The sequence below is a fragment of the Pungitius pungitius genome, chromosome 1 (genome assembly GCF_949316345.1).
Source record: "Pungitius pungitius chromosome 1, fPunPun2.1, whole genome shotgun sequence".
Taxonomy (NCBI): domain Eukaryota; kingdom Metazoa; phylum Chordata; class Actinopteri; order Perciformes; family Gasterosteidae; genus Pungitius; species Pungitius pungitius.
Genome location: NC_084900.1, coordinates 10,193,935 through 10,214,325, shown reverse-complemented (window position 1 = coordinate 10,214,325; position 20,391 = coordinate 10,193,935). Strand labels below are relative to the sequence as shown.

General features: G+C 41.6%; 2 protein-coding genes and 1 non-coding gene across 4 annotated transcripts; all 3 read right to left on the bottom strand.

Annotated features, from left to right (window-relative positions):
* Window positions 1–2,002: 2,002 nt before the first annotated feature.
* On the bottom strand, window positions 2,003–2,076 carry trnar-ucu (transfer RNA arginine (anticodon UCU)). Its single transcript has one exon. It is a non-coding gene; the product is annotated as a tRNA-Arg (tRNA).
* A 1,292-nt stretch (window positions 2,077–3,368) lies between these two features.
* il13ra1 (interleukin 13 receptor, alpha 1) lies at window positions 3,369–8,966 on the bottom strand. Its single transcript, XM_037480876.2, has 10 exons — window positions 8,675–8,966; window positions 8,027–8,172; window positions 7,483–7,612; window positions 7,236–7,335; window positions 6,107–6,309; window positions 5,673–5,800; window positions 5,299–5,422; window positions 4,882–4,978; window positions 4,725–4,800; window positions 3,369–3,935 (listed from the first exon to the last, which is right to left on the bottom strand). The coding sequence occupies exons 1-10, from the start codon at window positions 8,745–8,747 to the stop codon at window positions 3,849–3,851; spliced, it is 1,164 nt and encodes a 387-aa protein (XP_037336773.2). The 5' UTR covers window positions 8,748–8,966; the 3' UTR covers window positions 3,369–3,848.
* A 2,618-nt stretch (window positions 8,967–11,584) lies between these two features.
* On the bottom strand, window positions 11,585–19,740 carry LOC119223678 (interleukin-13 receptor subunit alpha-1-like). Of its 2 annotated transcripts, none has more exons than XM_037481071.2 (10): window positions 19,476–19,740; window positions 17,277–17,407; window positions 16,493–16,622; window positions 16,294–16,393; window positions 14,702–14,868; window positions 14,434–14,564; window positions 14,187–14,328; window positions 13,282–13,378; window positions 12,688–12,772; window positions 11,585–12,596 (listed from the first exon to the last, which is right to left on the bottom strand). In XM_037481071.2, exons 1-10 carry the CDS (start codon window positions 19,534–19,536, stop codon window positions 12,510–12,512), a joined length of 1,131 nt encoding a protein of 376 aa, XP_037336968.2. In that variant the 5' UTR covers window positions 19,537–19,740; the 3' UTR covers window positions 11,585–12,509. The 2 variants fall into 2 exon arrangements, with proteins under 2 accessions (XP_037336968.2, XP_037336967.2); XM_037481070.2 differs by having other exon boundaries at window positions 16,493–16,625; window positions 19,476–19,738.
* Window positions 19,741–20,391: the final 651 nt, after the last annotated feature.

Sequence of the window (20,391 nt, the reverse complement as noted above, 5' to 3'; positions counted from 1 at the left end):
TCCTCTCTCTCTCTCTCTCTCTCTCTCTCTCTCTCTCTCTCTCTCTCTCTATCTCTCTCTCTCTCTCTCTCTCTCTCTCTCTCTCTCTCTCTCTCTCTCTATCTCTCTCACGTCAGCAGCACTGCCCCGTTTTTCTTCTCCCTCTGGATCTTTCACAGAACAACCCCGGCAAAAAATACATTCGGAAAAAAATGTTAAATAAACCCGCTTAGAAGGGCGTAATCGTTTTTGACACATTTGCTATGATCGGGATTGCATGATTTCACTGCTCCTCGTGTTTGGGCGATGAAGTCATTGTGGAAATCGTAACCTACCTCCACATCTGAACACCAATTCCTTTAAAACGTTTTCTTTTAAAAATGGTGGAGATGTAACAGATACACCATCAATCGGAATATAGCATGAATGAGGTCAGTTATTACTGAACATAATTGAGTATATTTTCATAATATATCGTAATGTCACACTGAGCTCTGAGGAATTGAATTAATCTGAATTGATATTAAAAGTAGATACTTTCTTTTGAACGCAGTTGCAGGAGGCCAAAGTAATTTGACACCTTCCGAGAATAGTGACTCTTTAGAGGGGAAAGACGGTGATGTCACCGTAAAGCCCAATTACATGCTGAATAAAAAGGACCATGTCCTTATTCCTGTCATGTAATCTAGGCTACAGATTTCGGTGATGGTTCTTCATGAGATTGACGTCGTCGCAGGTCGGCACAGTGATCCGGGAAAGGGACTTACGCTGGTACTTGCGTCATGGACCAAGGACAACCCGTCCATGTACCTCGAGGACAACTGGTCCAAAAACATCTGCGCACGCGCACACACCAGATCCGTTTGTCTTTATTTTTATACAAGAATATTTTGGTTTATGTCCACCTTTTCTGCTTTATGACAACGTGCTGGAAGGGCTGTAATTACAGAAGATAACTAAAATTAATTATACATATAGGAACGTGTGGCAAATGGTTCATAAAAAACAGTGTGTAATCTTTATGTTTTTTTTATGTTGTATTATGTTTTTGTATGAGGTTTAATTCAAGACACACCGATAAATGTCAAGGGTTTTTGTACAAGAGATCCTGTGAAAGAGTATTTCTAATCTTTTTGCCACGTTACTCCTTTTACGATTTAATAGCTCCTTGTTTGGCACAAGTCAAGCTGAAAAAGTAAGATGATTTAAATTAAGATTATGTTGTAAAAACTGCAATAATAATCCACTTTAGTCAATATCACTTGGACCACAGAAAGTCTTTTGTACAGATCTGGGTCATCTAAAAATCAGCAAGCGTGTGCTTCGATGTTTATAATCTTTTGATGCCAAAGATGATCGTCTACATCCGAGGTTGACTACCAGCCCCCTCCTGTTTTAGCATGTTGCATGTTTATCTTCCAACTATGTACTATGTATTACTGCTCCCAAGAGTTTGAGTAGCCTTGGCACACGTGTGTGTGTGTGTGTGTGTGTGTGTGTGTGTGTGTGTGTGTGTGTGTGTGTGTGTGTGTGTGTGTGTGTGTGTGTGTGTGTGTGTGTGTGTGTGTGTGTGTGTGTGTGTCTGACTCCTGTTTGCAAACATTAGGTATCATGTTTTGAGGATTTTCTCAAGTGAGATTTTTTTAAACAGATGAGCCCATTCTTTTTCAATATTAAAGCAAGTCAAATAAAATGTAAGCTACAATGCAAATAAATAGAAAATGTATATGTACAGAAAGGAAATGCTACCACTAAAGAACAGTGGACTCAGATGAGTACACCTAATACATATGAACGTAATTCTATAATGGATATTTTTTCACAGCTAGTGTAAATTTACCAGAAGAGAATAAAAAGCATGTATAGTGCATATAAGGAGTTGTGATGTATATTCACTACAGATTTCATCATCGCTGCGTAGGTGAGGAACGATTATAATCTAGCATTGTGCAACCAAAACATCACCATCGTTTCTAAAACAAAAATGACCACAGTTCTGCCGTGTGGCATCCTCAGAGTAGCTCATCTCTGCCGGGACTCGAACCCGGAGCCTCTGGATTAGAAGTCCAGCGCGCTATTCCATTGCGCCACAGAGACTGCGCCATCATATAGCAGGCGGGCACGGTTTAAATATATATATATATATATATCTCCATATCTCCTCTCTGTACCTTTGCAGCATCAGGACCAGTCTGGGCAGACATGTTTGCTCTACCTGGTTCCAACCACTAGATGGCGCTGTTGCTCAGTCGGACGAGGTGCCCCTCTGAGATAAATCAGGTTACCCGGCGTGCAACAGGAAGTGCAGAGCACGCGTTTCCAAAAAATAAAAGACACCTCAACGTTGACGCCGTTTGAGTTCAACTTAATTCAATTTGATGCGGATTCATTGTCATGAGAAACATGCACGTACTTTCAGTGTATATATACACATAAATACACGAGAACCTAGTGTAACACCGCGGACTTTAATTCTGAAACTGTGCTACCGGGGATATTGTATGCAGCTCGTCCCTAGAAAACACGAGTCAAAACAGTGCCAATCGGAGCTTTGTGTCACCCGTTTCACATTGAAATATAATATTTGTTGGGTTACGCATCGTTAATTTGACATATTTAGAAAGAAAAGCGAAACGAGGAAGACAATTTAATGCAATTCAGAGAGAAAATTAATGTGTTTTTGATTTGTGATGCAAGAAGATCTAGAAATCGCACTTTGGAAAGAAGTTTTATCAAGTGTATATTATGGAGAAATGTACGGTTCAACATGTAGTCCCGCCCAGGGGAGGGTGGGTGGATTGTTCCGTGGAATTACACTAGTAGAGTTACAACACCATTGCTTCAGAAAACTAATCGTGGCCTCAATCACAGCATGACACCATCATGATTTTATCATCTTTGCGCATATGTCATGTCAAGAACACCCAAGGTGGAACACAGAGCCAGGTTTGGTCCCGTGCAGCAGGGTTCGTGGAGGCGGTCATGATTGTGTCGGTGCAATCATACTGTTAATCCTCTGACACAAGTCCTTTCATGGGGACTTTCATCGAGGATTGTCGGAAAGCCGATTGTAACAAAAAAGTTCAGAGCCCTGCAACATTTAGCAATTTCATACCACATTTTGACACATCCACCTCTTGATAAAGAGTTGCTGAAGAAATGTCTGTTAGACTTTCAACCTCAAAATGAATTAGTTGGTTTGTTTCTGCAGGTTTGACTAGATGAGGATGTCCAGGTCTATTTGGCCAAATGGTTTTCAGGGTGACACTTGGGGTCCATATTGGGAGATTAATTTAATCATGCAATTAGCAGTGAAAAATTGGTGGCCAATGATGAGATTACTTGTCATCATAAGTACCACCTACCCAGCCAATCTGGCCGCATCAACAAAATATTCAAACTTTTTTATTACTATTTTTTGCATTATTTACACACCAAAACAGTCTCTGAGCTTCTCTAAGAGCAGACCAACAATCATTGGAAGAGTTAAAGTTTCAGATTACGCCAAACCAGTGCCCTTAAATAGAAGCTCTATTTGAGCAAATTCTGTCCTTTGGTAATATACGTCACATAAAGGGTTAAAAAAAGATAACTAAAAGATAAATAATGCCTCTAGTCTTTTACACGTTTTTAAAAAGTGTCTGTAAACTCTATTGGGGAGGTCCTCAAGGTTGGCTCTGTGTCCAAGTGGAGTTAAAACCAAGGTCTCCGTTATTGTCCCAGCAGATATCCAACAATCAGGACACAACCATTCTTCTGAAGACGTGCAGGTCGACGCCTTCAAACCTATAATCGCCCCGCTTCATCAGTTGAATGGTCAAGTCTCCACATTTGTTCTTGACCCAGTATTGGGAAGCAGGATTATGAGATTATGTGTTGATGAGGGGGTCTTCCACCAGAGTGATCTTACAGTTTGCTTCTTCATCCATCGGGATGTACAGGTCGGGAACAGTGCTCTGAGAAAAATACAGAAAGACAACCCTATTCAATCAATAGCTCATTCAAATATGTTCAACACAATATTTTTGAGGGGAATTAAGTTGTACTTAAAAAATATGTGTCTTAATGTATATAATTTACTGTGAACGCTTCACCGTGGTATCTATCAGTTAACCAGAAATATTCTTGTCTGTTTTCATAAAATGATTTTCACAATACTCTGAGCAGGATTCATCCGCCTCAGTAGTACTTACATCCACCAAACGTTCTAATTGATTTAATATCTATATTTTTCGTATAAATGTATTCACTGAGGGGTTTGTTGTCGTCTGCTGGATGAGCCACACCTAAGCCGAGGGGGCCCTGCCTTAAACACATTCTCCATTTGGCACCGGGGGGGACCTGGGGTGCCTCTAGAAGAAGACCGGCGTGACACCGGTGCCGTGTTTGGGTTTGAGTTCTGTTTTGTGCTCACTGTCATACACACACTGCACTACTGACACCACATGACATTGTTTGATTGTTTTTTTCTAGCAACAAATTGTTTCGTCTTAGCAGCTCGCTCGTTTGTCTCCCTGTTTTGTTGCAGTCTGAGAGCCGGGCTGTGTGACACTAGAAATCACCCGGTCAACAACAAAAATATAATAATGTTACAATTTCAGTTCTGCAAATGGATGCATATTAGCACATGTTTGAGAAGAACCCTAAAAAGGATTGTCTTCATGTAAGTAATCTCCTGGGGGAGTTTCAATGTAATGTCTATTAGTTGTTTACCCTTTTCCCCCTATTACTCAAGACGTACTCACCTTGTTGTTGTTGTCAGAAATATCGCTGAGGAGGTCCCGGGGTTGTGGTACTTTGGGGAAAATATACTCCTTATTCCTGAACAAAACAAGTTAAATATCAGAGGCAAACCACCACAATTGATAGGAGCAAAAGCAAAAAGATGAAGGCTTCACGTACTTCCTGTAACACCCGAACATCAGCGCCAACAGGCCCACAAGCATCAGTGGGATGATAATGGCAGCCAACATCCACGCTTTAGGATCTATGTCTGCATCTGCACACCAAAACATCAGCAACGTTATGACCTGAGCATAACGTATACGACTGCAGTGTATTTTAGAGTTACAAATTAAATCCGGTTAAAAACGAAATATTTATGTATGCTACTTGAGTAAACGTACATCCCACCACCGGGAAAAAACAATATAAGGGGGGGGGGGTGTGAATACATCTGCCGCTGGTCCTCACAAACAAACACTTGACAGCCGTAGGGAAGAACATCTGGACCAGGGTGGCTTTGAGCTTCTGGACACTTAATTCTCAATGCAGCTCTTCAACAACATAATAAAATAAAGAGGGAGGCGATGGCCGTACCGAAACACTTCTCCTTGGTCCATGGTGTCGCTCCATTTACGAAGTGTGCAATAAGGGCCATACAGTAAGGACAGTGAGGGACCAGGTCCAACTCGCCTGGCTTATCCCCCTGAAAGGTTTTATTCTGTAAGACAATGAAGGCCAAACAGTTACAGCGACTATTCAGCTAGTCAACATCCAACATCCAGGCATCCTGTGGAATCTCTGTGCCCTCCGTCTACCAAATTACATTATAACCCTGTCAATAGTTTGACAGCTATTTCCCTCAAAACCCAGATGTTAACCTCATAGTCAGTAGGATTCATCCTGTGGCAAATAGGACATGAACCAAATGTTGTGACATTAAACCGCATTTTTAATAATGTGTCTCTTACCTTTGTTTCATCACACTCAGTGTACCTCATAATAATACTCCAATCTATTGGAATATCAGGTTTGGTCCAACTAATGGCGAACTTATCCCCAGTTTTATTGACTGTCCACTCAAGGGGAGGAGGTCGCACTGCAGGGAGACAGACATGACAGAGATGTAATAACTACAATCCAGTCGTACACGTCATAAAATACTGCGGCTCATCGGGCTCCCTTTGAAAAGTAACTCTTCCTTAAGATGGCTCGATATTGTACAAAGTTGAAAGTCAGTGTTTTTACACACACACAAACACACACTAATTGCAAAACCATTTTTGAGAAAGCACACTGGGCTACTTCTCTTTGAAGCAAATGGGGAAGTGCGACGTATTTCATCAGAACGTTTCCATGGTAGGATCCATGCTACTAATCAGTTGGTTTTCCACTGGCTGCACACCGTCTTCAAAGGTTTCTTTTTTAAAGGTGTTCCTGGGAACGGTGTCCATCAGCGTTGCATTAAAAAAGATGTAGATGATTTGGTCCGTTCTCGCCTCCAGGTTACAACCAGTCCTGACAGCGCCAGTGTAATTGTACGATAGGCACTCCTGTATGTTGACCGAAGTCTCATCGGCAGGTGGCTCACTATAATCATCAACTAACCTGGGAAAGATTGGGGAAAGAGTAGAAGGTAGTTTACTCTCATGCTGCATACTAATCCATACACACATATAAACCAGTGTTGAAGGAAGTTAAAGGAATAGCTCGACATTTTGGAAAGGATCTAATGTTCCCAGAGGAGCCCCCTGGGGCCCGGATTCAGTCACAGGCTTCGTGGTGGCCTTCTATGTGGTTCAAATTCCCCACATTTCTGCTAACTGGGAAGAAGCTTGAGAACCAATTCATAAATATTTGAACTTGAGGCCCAAATTTTCAGAAGTATCACATAAAGGGGCACTAGACTAAAAAATGGAATACTGGAAAAAGATTTCCTTTATCCTTTACCGAGGCCTTGTTCTGTTAAAAGGAGCACAAGGACGTATTTAAATGAATTCATGGCTCCATATTGCTGCGTTTCTCAGAATCACCGTTGAGAGTTAGTGTTAGCTTTGAACACGCACACAATGTTTGTTCGTAGGATTCATTCTTTATTTGTGTTGGCTTCTTCCCAGGAGCTTATTCATAAATGTCCTCAGAGAGGATGCATTTATTTACCGTGTGAATTTGAACATTTTGAACATTACAGAAGAATTTATTACTGACGATACTGGCAAACAAGATAGTAATAGGAATGTTAGTATTGGCCAAAGATTGTTTATGCCCAGCCAGCTTGTTAAAATACTGATGTATTACCAAATATGGCATGGGTCCCAAAAAAGTGCCACATGGTCAACAAACAATTCCTAAGCTGAGCCCTGGAGCGATAAAATATGTGAAGAGTTCAGCTGAACCCCAGATTATTACTCCTACATGGTGCCAGATTTTATAAAAAACAAAATACATATTCTTCATGTACAGCGTGAATGTTTTATGTACAGCTCCACAGAGATTGTGTAAATACAAAATGTGTGTAAAATAAACAGACATACCAGTAGAAGAACCGAAGATCTGGAGCTTGGCTGGCTGGGGACCAGGAGCAGTGACCTTTTGTGGCGGCAAAGCTGTAGCAGTGCACATTCCTCACCAGGTCTGAGAGGAAATGAGAGATACACACATGAAAATGCAGCCCATAACTGGTTCAAAAAGGGCATGGCTTGGTCTGTTTGAAAAGCATCCAAAATTTGAGTGCAAAAATCACAGTGATAATGCAAGTCGGCGGTCGACTGAATGAGCTACCTGGGTATTTGAGGATCATTACAACTGGTTCACTGTGGATGCCGCTGCAGGTGGTTTGAACACGCAATTGCAGAAAGCCTCCCTCCATGACAATTTTCCTTTTAAAGTATTGAGTATTGACATTTTTACTCTATCGAGAAGACAAAAAAAAGAAAAAGGTGCGTGAACAAGGGAGCCATCACTAGTAGCACTGGCAGCACACGCTTTGTCGAGCGGGCGCGAGGTATTTCATATTGTAAGAGAGCAGAGAGCACAGAAGACCGACATTGCCTCAAATACAGTGAACTCTGACACGTTGTCACGACAAATATCTGAACATATGATGAGAACGCCGGTGGAATGTGGTGAAGCACATTTTCACCAAAGCTGGTAGAATTGTGAGGCGTTCCACATTGTACCTTATACTCCCATTTAATAGGCTATAGGAACTGGGCATTAAGTTCATTTGTGGCTGCAGGGCCTTAATTATTAATAATAATTATAATAATGATAGTCATTAAAAATAATTATATAATTCTAAATAGAGAAATATATGCATACTCACATGGAAAAGTTTTTCTCCTAAATGTATTTCTCCAATCACTTCATAATGACAGTTTGCCATTGAATGCGGTGGTGGGGCCCAGGACAGTTGGGCCCAGAACTCGTTGATCCAAACCAGGGAAACATCGCGTGGTGGTGAGACGGGTGCTTATGTGCAGAGAGAGAGAAAAGACAGACATCTACATCTGGTTCCCATGTGCATTCACATCGCTTTTTTTTTTTCATCCGTAAACCCCGTCTTACAAAACACCGAAAGAACTCTTCCAGGTGTAATCCAGGACATCTCTATTCACAAATTCGCCCCATTGATAACAGTGAAAGTGATCGATTTGTGAGTGAAAATGTGGTCAGAATAACCCCGAACTTCCACGGATGAGTTAAAGACAGGAACTCGCGTTTTCAGCCAAAGAATATACACACAAAATGAGAGTTACTCTTTACTTCATGCTACTAAACGTCCATCATCTAGTTCCTTGAACTGAAATGTTTACACGTTGTACGCGTTGTTTTGCGCAACACCGATTAAGAGTCATCCGTGACGTCAGTTCCCGGGAAACACCGTGACCTAGTCTGCGGATTCCTTTGGATTTTTACTCTGCGTTACATTTTCCATTAACAAAGAGACACAACGTTATGGATCTTTTCTGACCTCGCTGGGATCCCACTGTCAGAAAGAAGCAGCAGCAAACAAGCAGGTCCAAACTGAGGCGGGTCCTGGCCATCTTTAGCTCGGGTGGAGGGTAGGGGGGCGTTTAGGGGTTTAGGGGTCCTGCAGTGCGTTTTCGAGGAGATCCTTTATCGTGCTTTAACGGTTCCTGCGGCTTCCGCGTGATGTCCAGGTTCTGAGCAAAGCCTGGAGGTAAATGTCCGTGTTTCGCTGCGGTTCGCTGGACGTAGAAGGAGAGGTGTCGCTAGTGGTCAGGAGGCTAGAACGGGGCGGAGGGATTGCTTTGGGCCGGAAGCATCCTCCCACACCGAAAGTTAGCTGCAAGTCTGGTTGTGTTCATTTTCTACTTAAACATGTGGAATCCACACCAGAACAGCATACGGGGTACTTTCTGAATTGCTTACATTTTGTTTTCTTTTGAGACTCGGATGAAAGTATTTGTTGTGTATATAACGTACCCTATTTTTCTTTTTTTTTAATCCCACACATTCATTCATTCATTGTAAAGTTATTCATTACATATGGTCTATTTAACATCACATGACAAAAACTACCCCCATTTCACTGTCTGGATTCAAAGAATATACATGAAACTTGATATAAACTATACAAATACAATCAACTTCAAATGTATGGTGAACTCTTTATAAAAGGAAGTTTTTCTTAAAACTTGCTATATCTTTTCAAGTTTCTCTCTCGAAATTCTATTGACTTTTAAAAAATGTTCATTATTATTTCAGTCTCATTATTTCAGTTCATATCCCTTTACCATTTTTCTGAGCACATCTGATGTTTATACATTTTAATTATTTCTTCAGTTAAAAGAAAGTCATCTCGATTACAAATGGTATAAACACCAGTGAAATGGATTGTTGAATACTATTATTATTATTATTATTGACAGTTTTGATATTGCAGGGGGGCATTGCACAACACCAGGATAAGGGATTAAGCCGGGATATTCATCTTATCCTGGAGGAATGTAGCTTGGACTTTATGGTCATGTCAAGAACACCCAAGATGGAACATACAGAGGGTGAAATGAGTATTGAACATGTCACCATTTCTCTCAGTCAATATATTTCCAAAGGAGCTATTGACATGAAATTTTCACCAGATATGTTTTTTTAACAACCCAAGTAATACATACATAGAAATGAACCATAACCAAGAAGTTATGTGTAATAAATGTGAAATGACACAGGGAAATTTTGAAATTTCTGAACTTCCTTGTTTTGTTTCTTTGTCTGTATGTATTAATTGGGTTGTTAGCAACATCTGGTGAAAATTTCATGTCAAAAGCTCCTTTGGAAATATATTTACTGAGAAAATGGTGACGTGTTCAATACTTACTTCACCCCCTGTAGAGCCAGGTTTGGGGAGCTAAGTTGATTCAGCTTCACATATCCAGGATAAGTGGCTTTCTTAAGTAGCCCACGGTATCGATCACAGATTTACTGAAGCGGAAGTAAATCTGCTGAAGACCGTCACATGCTGACAATGTGGAAGGGATATAAAATATTTACTTAATAGGAAAGTTGTACACTCTGTTTTAAATGCTTTTAATATGATGGTTTTATGTGTTGGTTTTATTATTACTGTGTCTGTTCATCTGCTTAATGTACCCGGTTTTACTGTAAAGTGTCTTTGAGTAACCTGCCATGTAAAGCACTATATGGATAATATGTATTATTTAGTCTATACTTTGCTTTTAAATGTACCCTAAATACTAGGCCTCATTGCAAACCTTTATTCACAATGCAAGAATATGTTTTACAATATGCACAAATCTCTATAAGCTGTGTCCAATTCTAAATATATTTCTATTATGTGCACAGAACAAACAAGACTGGAAGACATCCTGGCAACAGGTCAAGATAACAAATAAAACATTTTGCAGGCTAGTAACAGTTTTGCAAGATGCCTGCTCACATATTAGATCTAAACTGAAGGCTAATTTGTCTGGCACTGGGGGGCACCAGCATCATTGCAGGCTTCACCCCATCTTAGGAATTGGCCCTTGTTTTAAACTAAGGAAGGCCTGTGATGGAAGGGACTCAGGGCGGGACAGCTACTGACTCTTCATTTTCCAGCACTGCACATCAAACCCAATCAACCATTTATACGCATATGTGGAAATCCTCTTTGATGTATAACACATTCTTCTGTGGCCAGGGAAGGTAATAAAGATGTGTACTAAAGGATTTCAGTGCCAAACACACACTTCTGACAGTACGGCAAATAGTGCCTTTTTATTTACAGATCCGGCAAAAAAAAAGAAAAGCGCAGTGTCATACAGAGCATCTGTGGGATGGTGAGAGCTTCGTGCTGGTCCACATCTGTCCCCAAACACCCTCTCACGTCTGAAAGCACGTCTCCATACCAGCACTTCTTCATCAAGCACGTGGTTCAAATGGGCATCATGGTGGAGGAAGAAACACACCAGTGAATGGGACTTCACGTTTACAATTGTTTACTCCTCACTGCGCAGTATCGCCAACCAGTGGACACCAACCCATAACCCCGTTGCGTCGGTCTGCCCGCAACGACGAAACCCCCCCCCCCCTGTATTTAGCCGTGCTGACATGACTGATCTAACTGTAATAACAGTTTGTTAGTATCATTTAATAACATTAATGAAGACATATGTATGAGATTCAATATCTTGAGAGTGCTGGTGTGGATATCTTGGAGCATTACTTCAGTATGGTTAACATTAACACATTCCATTTCCTGCCAACTAACAATAAAACCCATCAACAATATGTTTGTGGGTTTTCTTTTTTGTAATTTTGGATTCTGAATTACACATGTGAAATAACAGTTCCTCGTGTGGACTCAAGGAACACTAATGAAGGCCGTAGCAGTGTCAGGCAATCACAACCAAGCAGCTAAAACTATTTTCTCTTTATTTGAATTAAAATTATCAGCAGGAATTCACTATTTCCCCACAGAAGTGTTGGTAAATGTGAGAAGGCAACAAGGGACGGCTTGCGTTTGAGGAAGGAAGGAGTGTGTAACCAACAGTGATACAGCATTGTGAACAAGCAGCCAGATTACACAAAACCAGCAGCCTGAAAGCCAAGTTAACGCATTTAACTCTGTAAAACTACGTTGTCTTTCCACAAAAAGTTGAGTACAAAGGTTGAAAAGCTTTAACAGCGCAAGACACATTTTCAAGTACAGATTAATTGATGATAAATTAACTGTTTTGAATCACTAGATTTCATAACTATGTGCTTCCCACTTATTGCTTCCTGCCCATTGTCTAGTTGCCATGACGACTTTCCGGCAGTTGCTTTCATTCCCGCAACAGAGACCTTTGCTGTGGCAAGACACGAGTCACTTCTTATCCTTTTGTCATCTTCTAGTAAAGCAGCAATCCAGGGACAGTCATCTGCTCACCGACTTAAATACAGCCTCTGCTCCCCCCCACGATCAACAGGACAATATCAGTACATCACAGGCATGGAAACTTTCTTGCCTTGTCATCATTGCCGGGTACACAGCCTGGTGGCCCTCTGTGTGCAGTTTTTGAGGGCCTCCCTGAAGGATCAATGCGTTTCCTTATTCGGGCCTGACCGACCGGCGCAAATCTGCACAGCGCTTTGAGGTCGAGTTGGCAGGAAAGCTGCTGAATATCTTGTCATTTGCTGGCCTCCAGGGGTGGAAGTTGTCCCTGGGCTGCAGTGACACAGCTCGCTCGGCCTCAACACAATCCAGAAGTAAAGCACACTTTGTAAAAACATTCCTTCACGACTCCGCCGAGGGTGGGAGTCCGACTGGTACAGCAGGCGTCGCAGCGCACGTGTGTACGTCAGGATTTCAGCATGTAATCCGGGACAGGGTCAACTCTGCAGGATTCAATGGGCTCTGGAACCGGCGCGTACAGAGTCCCCGTTGTCTGCAAAAACAAAGGATCATGGGAATTTGTGGGCAGAGCATAGATGTCTTTTGGAATGTTTTTTTTTCTTTTATCTGTCCCTAAAACATACCTTAAGTTCTTTGTTTCCATTCATCATCATTTCCTTGAATATCGCTGACGGATCTGGTATGACGGGACAAATTATGGAGCTGTACCTGCAAACAGACGTTGTGCCAGAGATCAGCACAACCAACACACAATGCTTCCACCACCACGACCTGGAATCTACAATATGGCCGGTGTTTATGGAAGAAAATTACAAGTGAAAGTAGAGCACGGCTCTTGAAGTGTTTGCAGAGAATACTTCAAAATAACTTAAAGCACCGTGGACATCGTTTTATGACACTTTGTACCTTATTGCAGCTGAACCTTTAACACTCCCTGCATGTGACTCAGGGAGTGTTATGTGAGGCGTGTTTGTTGGGCATGTGCCATGCACGCACACTCACACTTGTTGAACCCTAAATGACTCCAGTGGCAGCGTTTCGAGGAAGTCCAGGACAGTCTCGTTAAAAGAACAAGACAATGATCTATGGGGCTTGTGCTCCTTGCTGCACATCTCAAATGGCGTTGCGTAAAAGCTACACCATGAGGCATGCACTTATTAAAAATAGAATGTTGGTTCAAAAAAATCTGCCCTGTTGTGCGATGTGCAAAAACGTACCTCCTGAAGCAGTAGCAGGACAGAAAGATGCAGACGGACAGGACGATGGGGAGGACGATGGAAACCACAGTCAGCGTGTCGTTAGTCGCTGTGGAGTCTTAAATGAGATAAAAAGTTTTAGCATACAAGTAAGGAATACTTACTTGTAAAATGATTTTATGCAACTTCACACCTTTAGTCTTAATTTTCACTTGACTACATGAGTAGATGTCTCAATTTCTTAACTCCTTCATGGCTCCTGAGGTCCGGATTGCGATTTAGAATTGTTTTGGACAAATTAATTTTTAGATTTAGAGTGTTGAATCCAACACTATCACATAGAACCGTAAAACACAGAGGGAACAAGGGAACAATTTACAATCCAATGAGTACTTTCACTTTTCAATACTTGAAGTGTATTTTGCAGATACACTATTTTACTTAAGTCAGATTTGAATGCAGCACATACAGTAAAGTATTTTCACAGTGGCACTAGTGCTTTAGAATAGGAAACGCATAGCTTTAGCGTACTAACCCCTATCATATATTTTATTATATTTTTATCTTATTCCTGCACTACGTTGTCTGTCTGTTGCCCATTACTGTACTGTCTGCCGTCATGCACCAACCGCCAAGTCAAATTCCATGTATGTCTGACATATTATGGCAATAAATGTTTCCTGATCTGACACACACAACACATCGGTTTTGAATCAGGATCAATTTTATCAAATTTTCTAGTATTTCTTTTCCATTTTCTTAATAATGTGAAAAGTACCCAGTGCAGAACACAATGTGCAGCATGGCTATCTACAACAAATACACCTCGCAAAGAAATATCCACTTAGATTTAACATTTTGGTATCGATCTTGTTGTTGGGCACTGAATGAGAAATCAGTGTGAGTATAAATGGTTGGACGCTTACTATAAGACACGACTTTGCCAAAGTCGCTGAAAACTCCTTTGCAACTTTTGCCTGCCTTGATGCTGGACCAGAAGTCGTAACGGCAGTCTTTCTTGTAGGGCACAAACATCGGCTCTTTGTTCCAAATGAAGTTCTGACACTCCTAAAACAGTGCAGCACACAAAAAACACAGAGGTGCACTAGTCAGGTGTGGAGAGACTTTAAGTCTGCCAAATTGTCTGCAAACCAGTTCAATTCCACTACTCACTTTGGGGTGATTGCATTTGCTGTAGCAGACGTTGTATGTCCAGATGCAATTTTGTGGAACCTTTGGTTTTGAAAAGCTCAGTTTCAGTTCACCACCTTCTTCTTTGATGCTCAACTCCGGCGGATCTACCACTGAAGTGTAAAACAACAAAAAACTGTATAAGTCTTTTCACATGCACTTGGCAGTAAAAGTAGTTGAACAGCAATTGTGTTCCGTTTATTTTCTCAACGTATAATGATATAAATAATGAACTTATACTATAACTGACTTGGTTTCATTTCATAGGTGCTGTATCCAGTCTGAGTTTCGAAAAGCATGCAGGTACTATCCTCGGCTTTAGCATGATCCAGGTAGCAGCCATTCCTGGTCGGACTGCTGTACGGCCGAGTGCACGGTGTGAATTTTTTGTTGTTGTTCGAATTCATTCCAAAAACCCTGCAATGAGAAGATATATAGAAGAAGAAAATGGGGAAACTGACTGCTGAAAACATTGCTGAAACGCTTGCTTCTGCAACTCCTTCAGCCAGATGTTCATGAACAGGGTTTGAAATGACTTAGGACTCTTGGGGAATCCCCTAAAATGTAACTATAAAAAATACTGAAGACTACCTTGCTACACTATATACTGCAGGCAAAATTATATTGACATATTTTGAAGGTGGGATAATGGTCTTGGGATGTTTTTCATGGTTTGGGCTAGTCCCAGTATTGTAGTGGTGTCTGGAGAAGTGGATTGGCTATAATCAAACAGGTAACCCTCTAATTCTGGAGCAACAAAGTTACAGCACCTTATATAAATCTCTGACATGACAAAGTGGATAACAGGTCAATCTTTCCTTGAGCAAGGAAGTTAACTAAGTTACCTAAATCCACCAGGTGTACTCATTATGGCAGCACCATGCACCTTCAATCAAGTCCGGTTTGATCAAATACAACTGGCGTTTCTCATCCTTTATGTTAATGGAACAACTAGCCGCTGGATTGAATAATAATGATGTATACAAAGACTGTACCTGGCATCTAAATAAGGCACCGAAATCAGAGTTGCTATTCGGTCCGGTAGATAACGACCGTTAAGACACCTGTACCAAAGAGGAGAACCTGTAAATCTCCATAGCTCACTGCGTAGAGCAGTGGGCTCGTTGGCTTTAGGATGTTTTGACCCACCGGCTTCGCATCCCGATCGTTCCGATCTTTTTTTAAATATATTTTCTTGAATACATGTTTTCATACGTGGTTGTGATGTAGTGGTCACTTTTGCAATAGTGAACGCTGCAATGGATTTGTGATGCGTTTTGTAGATTTTCAGCAATATGTTTGTGAATGTGGTGCTGTTAGGTGGCAGGTTGTTTGGCTTCATACACATACAGCAAGAAACGTTGACAAACGCACTCTTCTAATCATTACGTCCAACAATAACCTACGTGTCTGCGCCATAGACCACAACAACTATCTGTGATGCTATTAGCTGCCCTGATTGCTGCCCAATCGCGCTAGGAAATAAATAAATTATTGTTATGAATATAAAACGTCACTAAAGACCTTTTCACAATCATTTTTAATGTTAAAAATATTTGTCGGGGACCCCCCAAAATCCAAAAATAAATTCTTATAGGGGGTCCCTAATGACTTATAGGGTGTCTGGGACCCCCCCCCAGACTCCCCTCATTTCGAACCCTGTTCATGAAGCTCACAAATGACCTCCAGACCATAAACATCTGTCCAGGCTGAGCTTTTTCTTGATTCCACTATTGTCCTTGTGTGAACAAGTCTTTACCAGGCAGGTTCAAACAGTTAGCTCCTCAGAGCAGCCACCATTACATCACTATTGCACATCATCTATTGTTGCTGTATTCTCACCTATAGGATAAATTGAACATCTGATTCCCTGGGATCCAGGAGCAGTTAATTCCTGTGCCACTTGTCTTGTGGATGACACATTTGATGTCGTTCACTTCAGCTGCGCAGTGCAAGAACAAAGAAGTCAGATGAGCAGCGGGATTCAGTTAGGACTTTGGGTCATCGTCACGGGCTCACCGGACAGCTTTCTGATTCTTACCTCTTGGCTTAGGGGATTTAATGATTTGGGACACACTGGGTCCACCAACCGTCTGAATGAGGTACGTCCAATTGTCAGAGACCATATTTTCTGTGAGGAGTTCCACTGTGAAATTTCTCCATGGCGTGCTCTGCTGGAGGACCGAAAAAAAAAAAACGGGTTATGCTAACACTCATTAAAACACTGCCTCGGGATGGAGGACTGTTACAATTTTCATCGTTAAGATGCTTATTCATTTACCATTTCATTCATTCATTTGTTCCCCTCATAGCTTAACATACAAAACTGACTTGACAGTAATTCATGTATTGTCCGTTCGTGTGGGTGCATTTTTAGCATTTAAACAGTGCGCGTTGTGCAAGAACATTTTTTCAGTCTTATCCAAAAACGTACTTTTATTTATCTGCACAGCTACTTAAGTATTAGATGCTTTAGAGATATTAGATGGAATAATTTAACAGCCTCATGCAGGGGAAATTCAGCTCTCAGGTGTGTTTGTTTTTTATTACAGAGGATACTTATAATAATAATATGATGAATAATATTAGTATTTAAGTAATGTTGTGCCTTATTTTCAGTTTGAAAAAAAACAACAACTTTACACTTTGTCATTATGGGGTATTTTGTGTACATTAAGAAAAATACTTGCATAATTGTTTTTTTCTTGGTGAAAGAACTAATAAATCAACAACAATGAACAGAACAATAATTAAATAGTCAGATACATCAATCACATAATGTGAAACAGAACCTAACAGACCCATGATTTAAGCAGGTTCCCTACTTTATCTTGCTCTCCTGTTGACTTCTCCATGTACATGTATTGGAAGTTCCCGATGGGCTTCTTCCAGGACACGCGCAACGTGAGGAGATCAAGCCAAACATAGGACACACCCGTGGGAGGGGGGACGCCTTCTGCGAGCGAGACAAAAACGGAGAATTAGTGTCATTCGAAGATAGATTTAAGTACAGTTCAGATTTAAGTACAGTTCAAACAATATGATAACGGATGAACAGATTAAGTCGCTGGCGTAGCTGACGCACTTTGTATTGCTGTTGCGTCTTTACAGGACCGGTCCCCGTACTTGATGGGTCAGCTTTCTCCAACAAAGTATTTTCAGTTTTAGTGAAATTAAAATAGATTCCTATCTATATAGCTCAAAAACCAATACCATAGATAGCAGAGGTGGAAAGTAACGAATTACCTTTACTCGCGTTACTGTAATTGAGTAGTATTTTTGTGTAGCTACTGTAATTTTACTTTTACTTAAGTATTTTTTGTTTGAAGTATTGTACTTCGCTACATCTTGAATCATATCCGTTACTGTGTAATAAAAAATGCAAAGAAAAAAAATTGCAAAGGAAAAAAACATCGCGCCCAGGAAACTAACATTACTGCACTGATTGAGTGATGAGCGGGAGAAGAACGAACGCGCTAAACAACAATGATGGAGACAGACAAAACAAACGCAAACCCAGCTGAAATCGAATGAAAATGCGAAGCGTAGCCGCTAGACCGGAAGTACGTAGATTTTCACAGTAAGAATCGACGCAACCGCCTGTAATGACAGCGGTTACCAGGGTAACAAGAGGAGAAAAGTTCATTAACGGATATAAATAAATAATCCTAGTCTGAGGGGATGTGTTAGCAGCAGTAGGTGACTACACTCGCTGATATTCATTCTCCACGTACTGTTTTGCTTCAGTGAGCAGAGCAGAGACAGTTTAAGGAGATCGCAGAGCAAACGGTCCGCCACTGGAGTGCATACGTCCCGACGTCAGCGAACCGTCGGTCGGACCGCCAGCGCCACCCCCCGTCAGCGCCACCCCCCGTCAGCGACGCCCCCCGTCAGCGACGCCACCGCCCCGTCAGCCGTTCGCGCCGATCGTCAGTGGCCCGCGTTCGGTCGCAGTCGGCAGTATCTGGTATCTATAGTTTGACACCCCTGCTTTACTGAATCCACAGTTCGTGCCACATTTAGTGGTTGCAGTAATGTTAAAAATGTTTTATTGGATGATCTGCACGAAAATCATCGCTTTTAATTTAATTTAATTATTTTTGCTATTACACTTTAATTTGTAAAGGTCTTCCTTCAATTAAAAACATCTAGATTGAGATTTATTTTCCCTTGTCTTTTTTTTAACTACACTAGAATCCCGCACCCCACCCAGCTGTTAAAAAAGTAACTCAGTAACTTTTACTCTGAGTAGATTTTTAATGAGCTACTTTTATACTTTTACTTGAGTAAATTTTTTAGACTGGTAACTTTACTTGTACTTCAGTAAAATTTTACTTGAGTAACAGTACTTTTACTTGAGTACAAAATGTTGTTACTCTTTCCTCCTCTGATAGATAGTAATTATCTTAATAAGATCTCAGTGACGGAAGGTAAAAACATCTTCATGTGTTGTCAAGTAGTGCGATAATCCGGGTTAACAGGTTCCTCCATCGGGAATTGTGTTCTAGAAATAAAGCCACGGAAGTATCAGTTCCTTCCTATGAAACTACTTTTGAAAATGTGTTTGAGTCACCGAAATTGGATTATAAACATATTCCATAGAAGGTTAAGAGCTCCAGCTTATGAGTCATATCACTCTAATGCTCATTAAAAGCGCCGGACGCAAAACAACGTATAATATCTCGCCGATAATAATTCATTCTTCAACATTTAATAGGCATCATCTTCAAAAGGTAAAATACAAGACAGGTACACCTTAGCCCTAAACCCGGCGGTCTACCTGGGCCACGTTGAGTGGGCCAGAACGATAATAGCAAATAGGAAAATGGAAAAATCCTGAATGAGAAGTCACAGGGTCAAGAGCTCTTTAGAAGATGAAAGTCGACATAAACGCAGGTGAAAGGTGCGCCATTAAAAGCTGCCAAACGTGCGTCCTCAGGTTCGTGCACCACTGAACCACTTAACGAACAGGCTCCAATTACGGTTCCATTGCGACCAGCACACTCGGTTAATGGAGTCCTTACCTGCGTCACCGCGGCCCGCCAACATGACGGCGGTGAGGGTCAGGAGGGTAACAAACTCCATAGTACGACTCGTGTTGTCTCCTCGGGACTGAAAGCGCGGCCACACACACACACACACACCTCGGTCCTCCGGCAGCAGAGTACACACAGCACCCCGCGACGGTAACTGTCAGACGATATGAGGTCGACGACAAGTCCCCGCGAGTAAAAGCGAGCGACGTCAGCAGCGGCCACCTTGTCGGTCTCCGTGAGTGGCTTCGCGGTGTCTACTGGGAGGAGCGGGGCGGAGTATCTGTGGAAGTGGGAGGACAGCCGGTAGCCGAGTGGGAACGCGATGCTTCCTCGCCCACTGCTGTCAACTCCCGGTGTCCCGCACCACCCACCCCGTCAGGGGAAAAAAAAAAAAAACTGTCCATCCGTGTGTACGGGAAGTCGCCGGGCTCCTAATGAGTCAGGGAATCGATAAGTCAATTAGCTCCTGTGCTAATGGCTTCAGGCACAGCGCGTCCAAACTGATGGAAGGAAGTCAGAGGGAAACTTGTTTGTGTATCGTTTTTCTGCCACTTACAGATGGACGGAGAGCTCGGTGCAGGGTACGAATGAAGAGTCCCTTTTTTTTTTTTAAACACCATTTGAAAAGATGGTTCCAACGCAGCGTTTGGGTTGTTTCTAAATGGCTAAAAAGTTGAATGTACTCAAGCAATTTTGTATGAAGTTGGCCATAAAGTTGGGGATAATACTGCGAGGAAAAAAAAAGTCAAAATCAACACTACAGAAGCGAAGGGCCCAAGTCTTTAGTACGAGACAAGCTCCAAACATGATGGATGCTAAACAACCCATATTGTAACACCAGTTTTGTTATACCAAAACTCCAGAAGAGTGCATGTTAAGGATTTGTTGTGGACTTTGTTGTGGA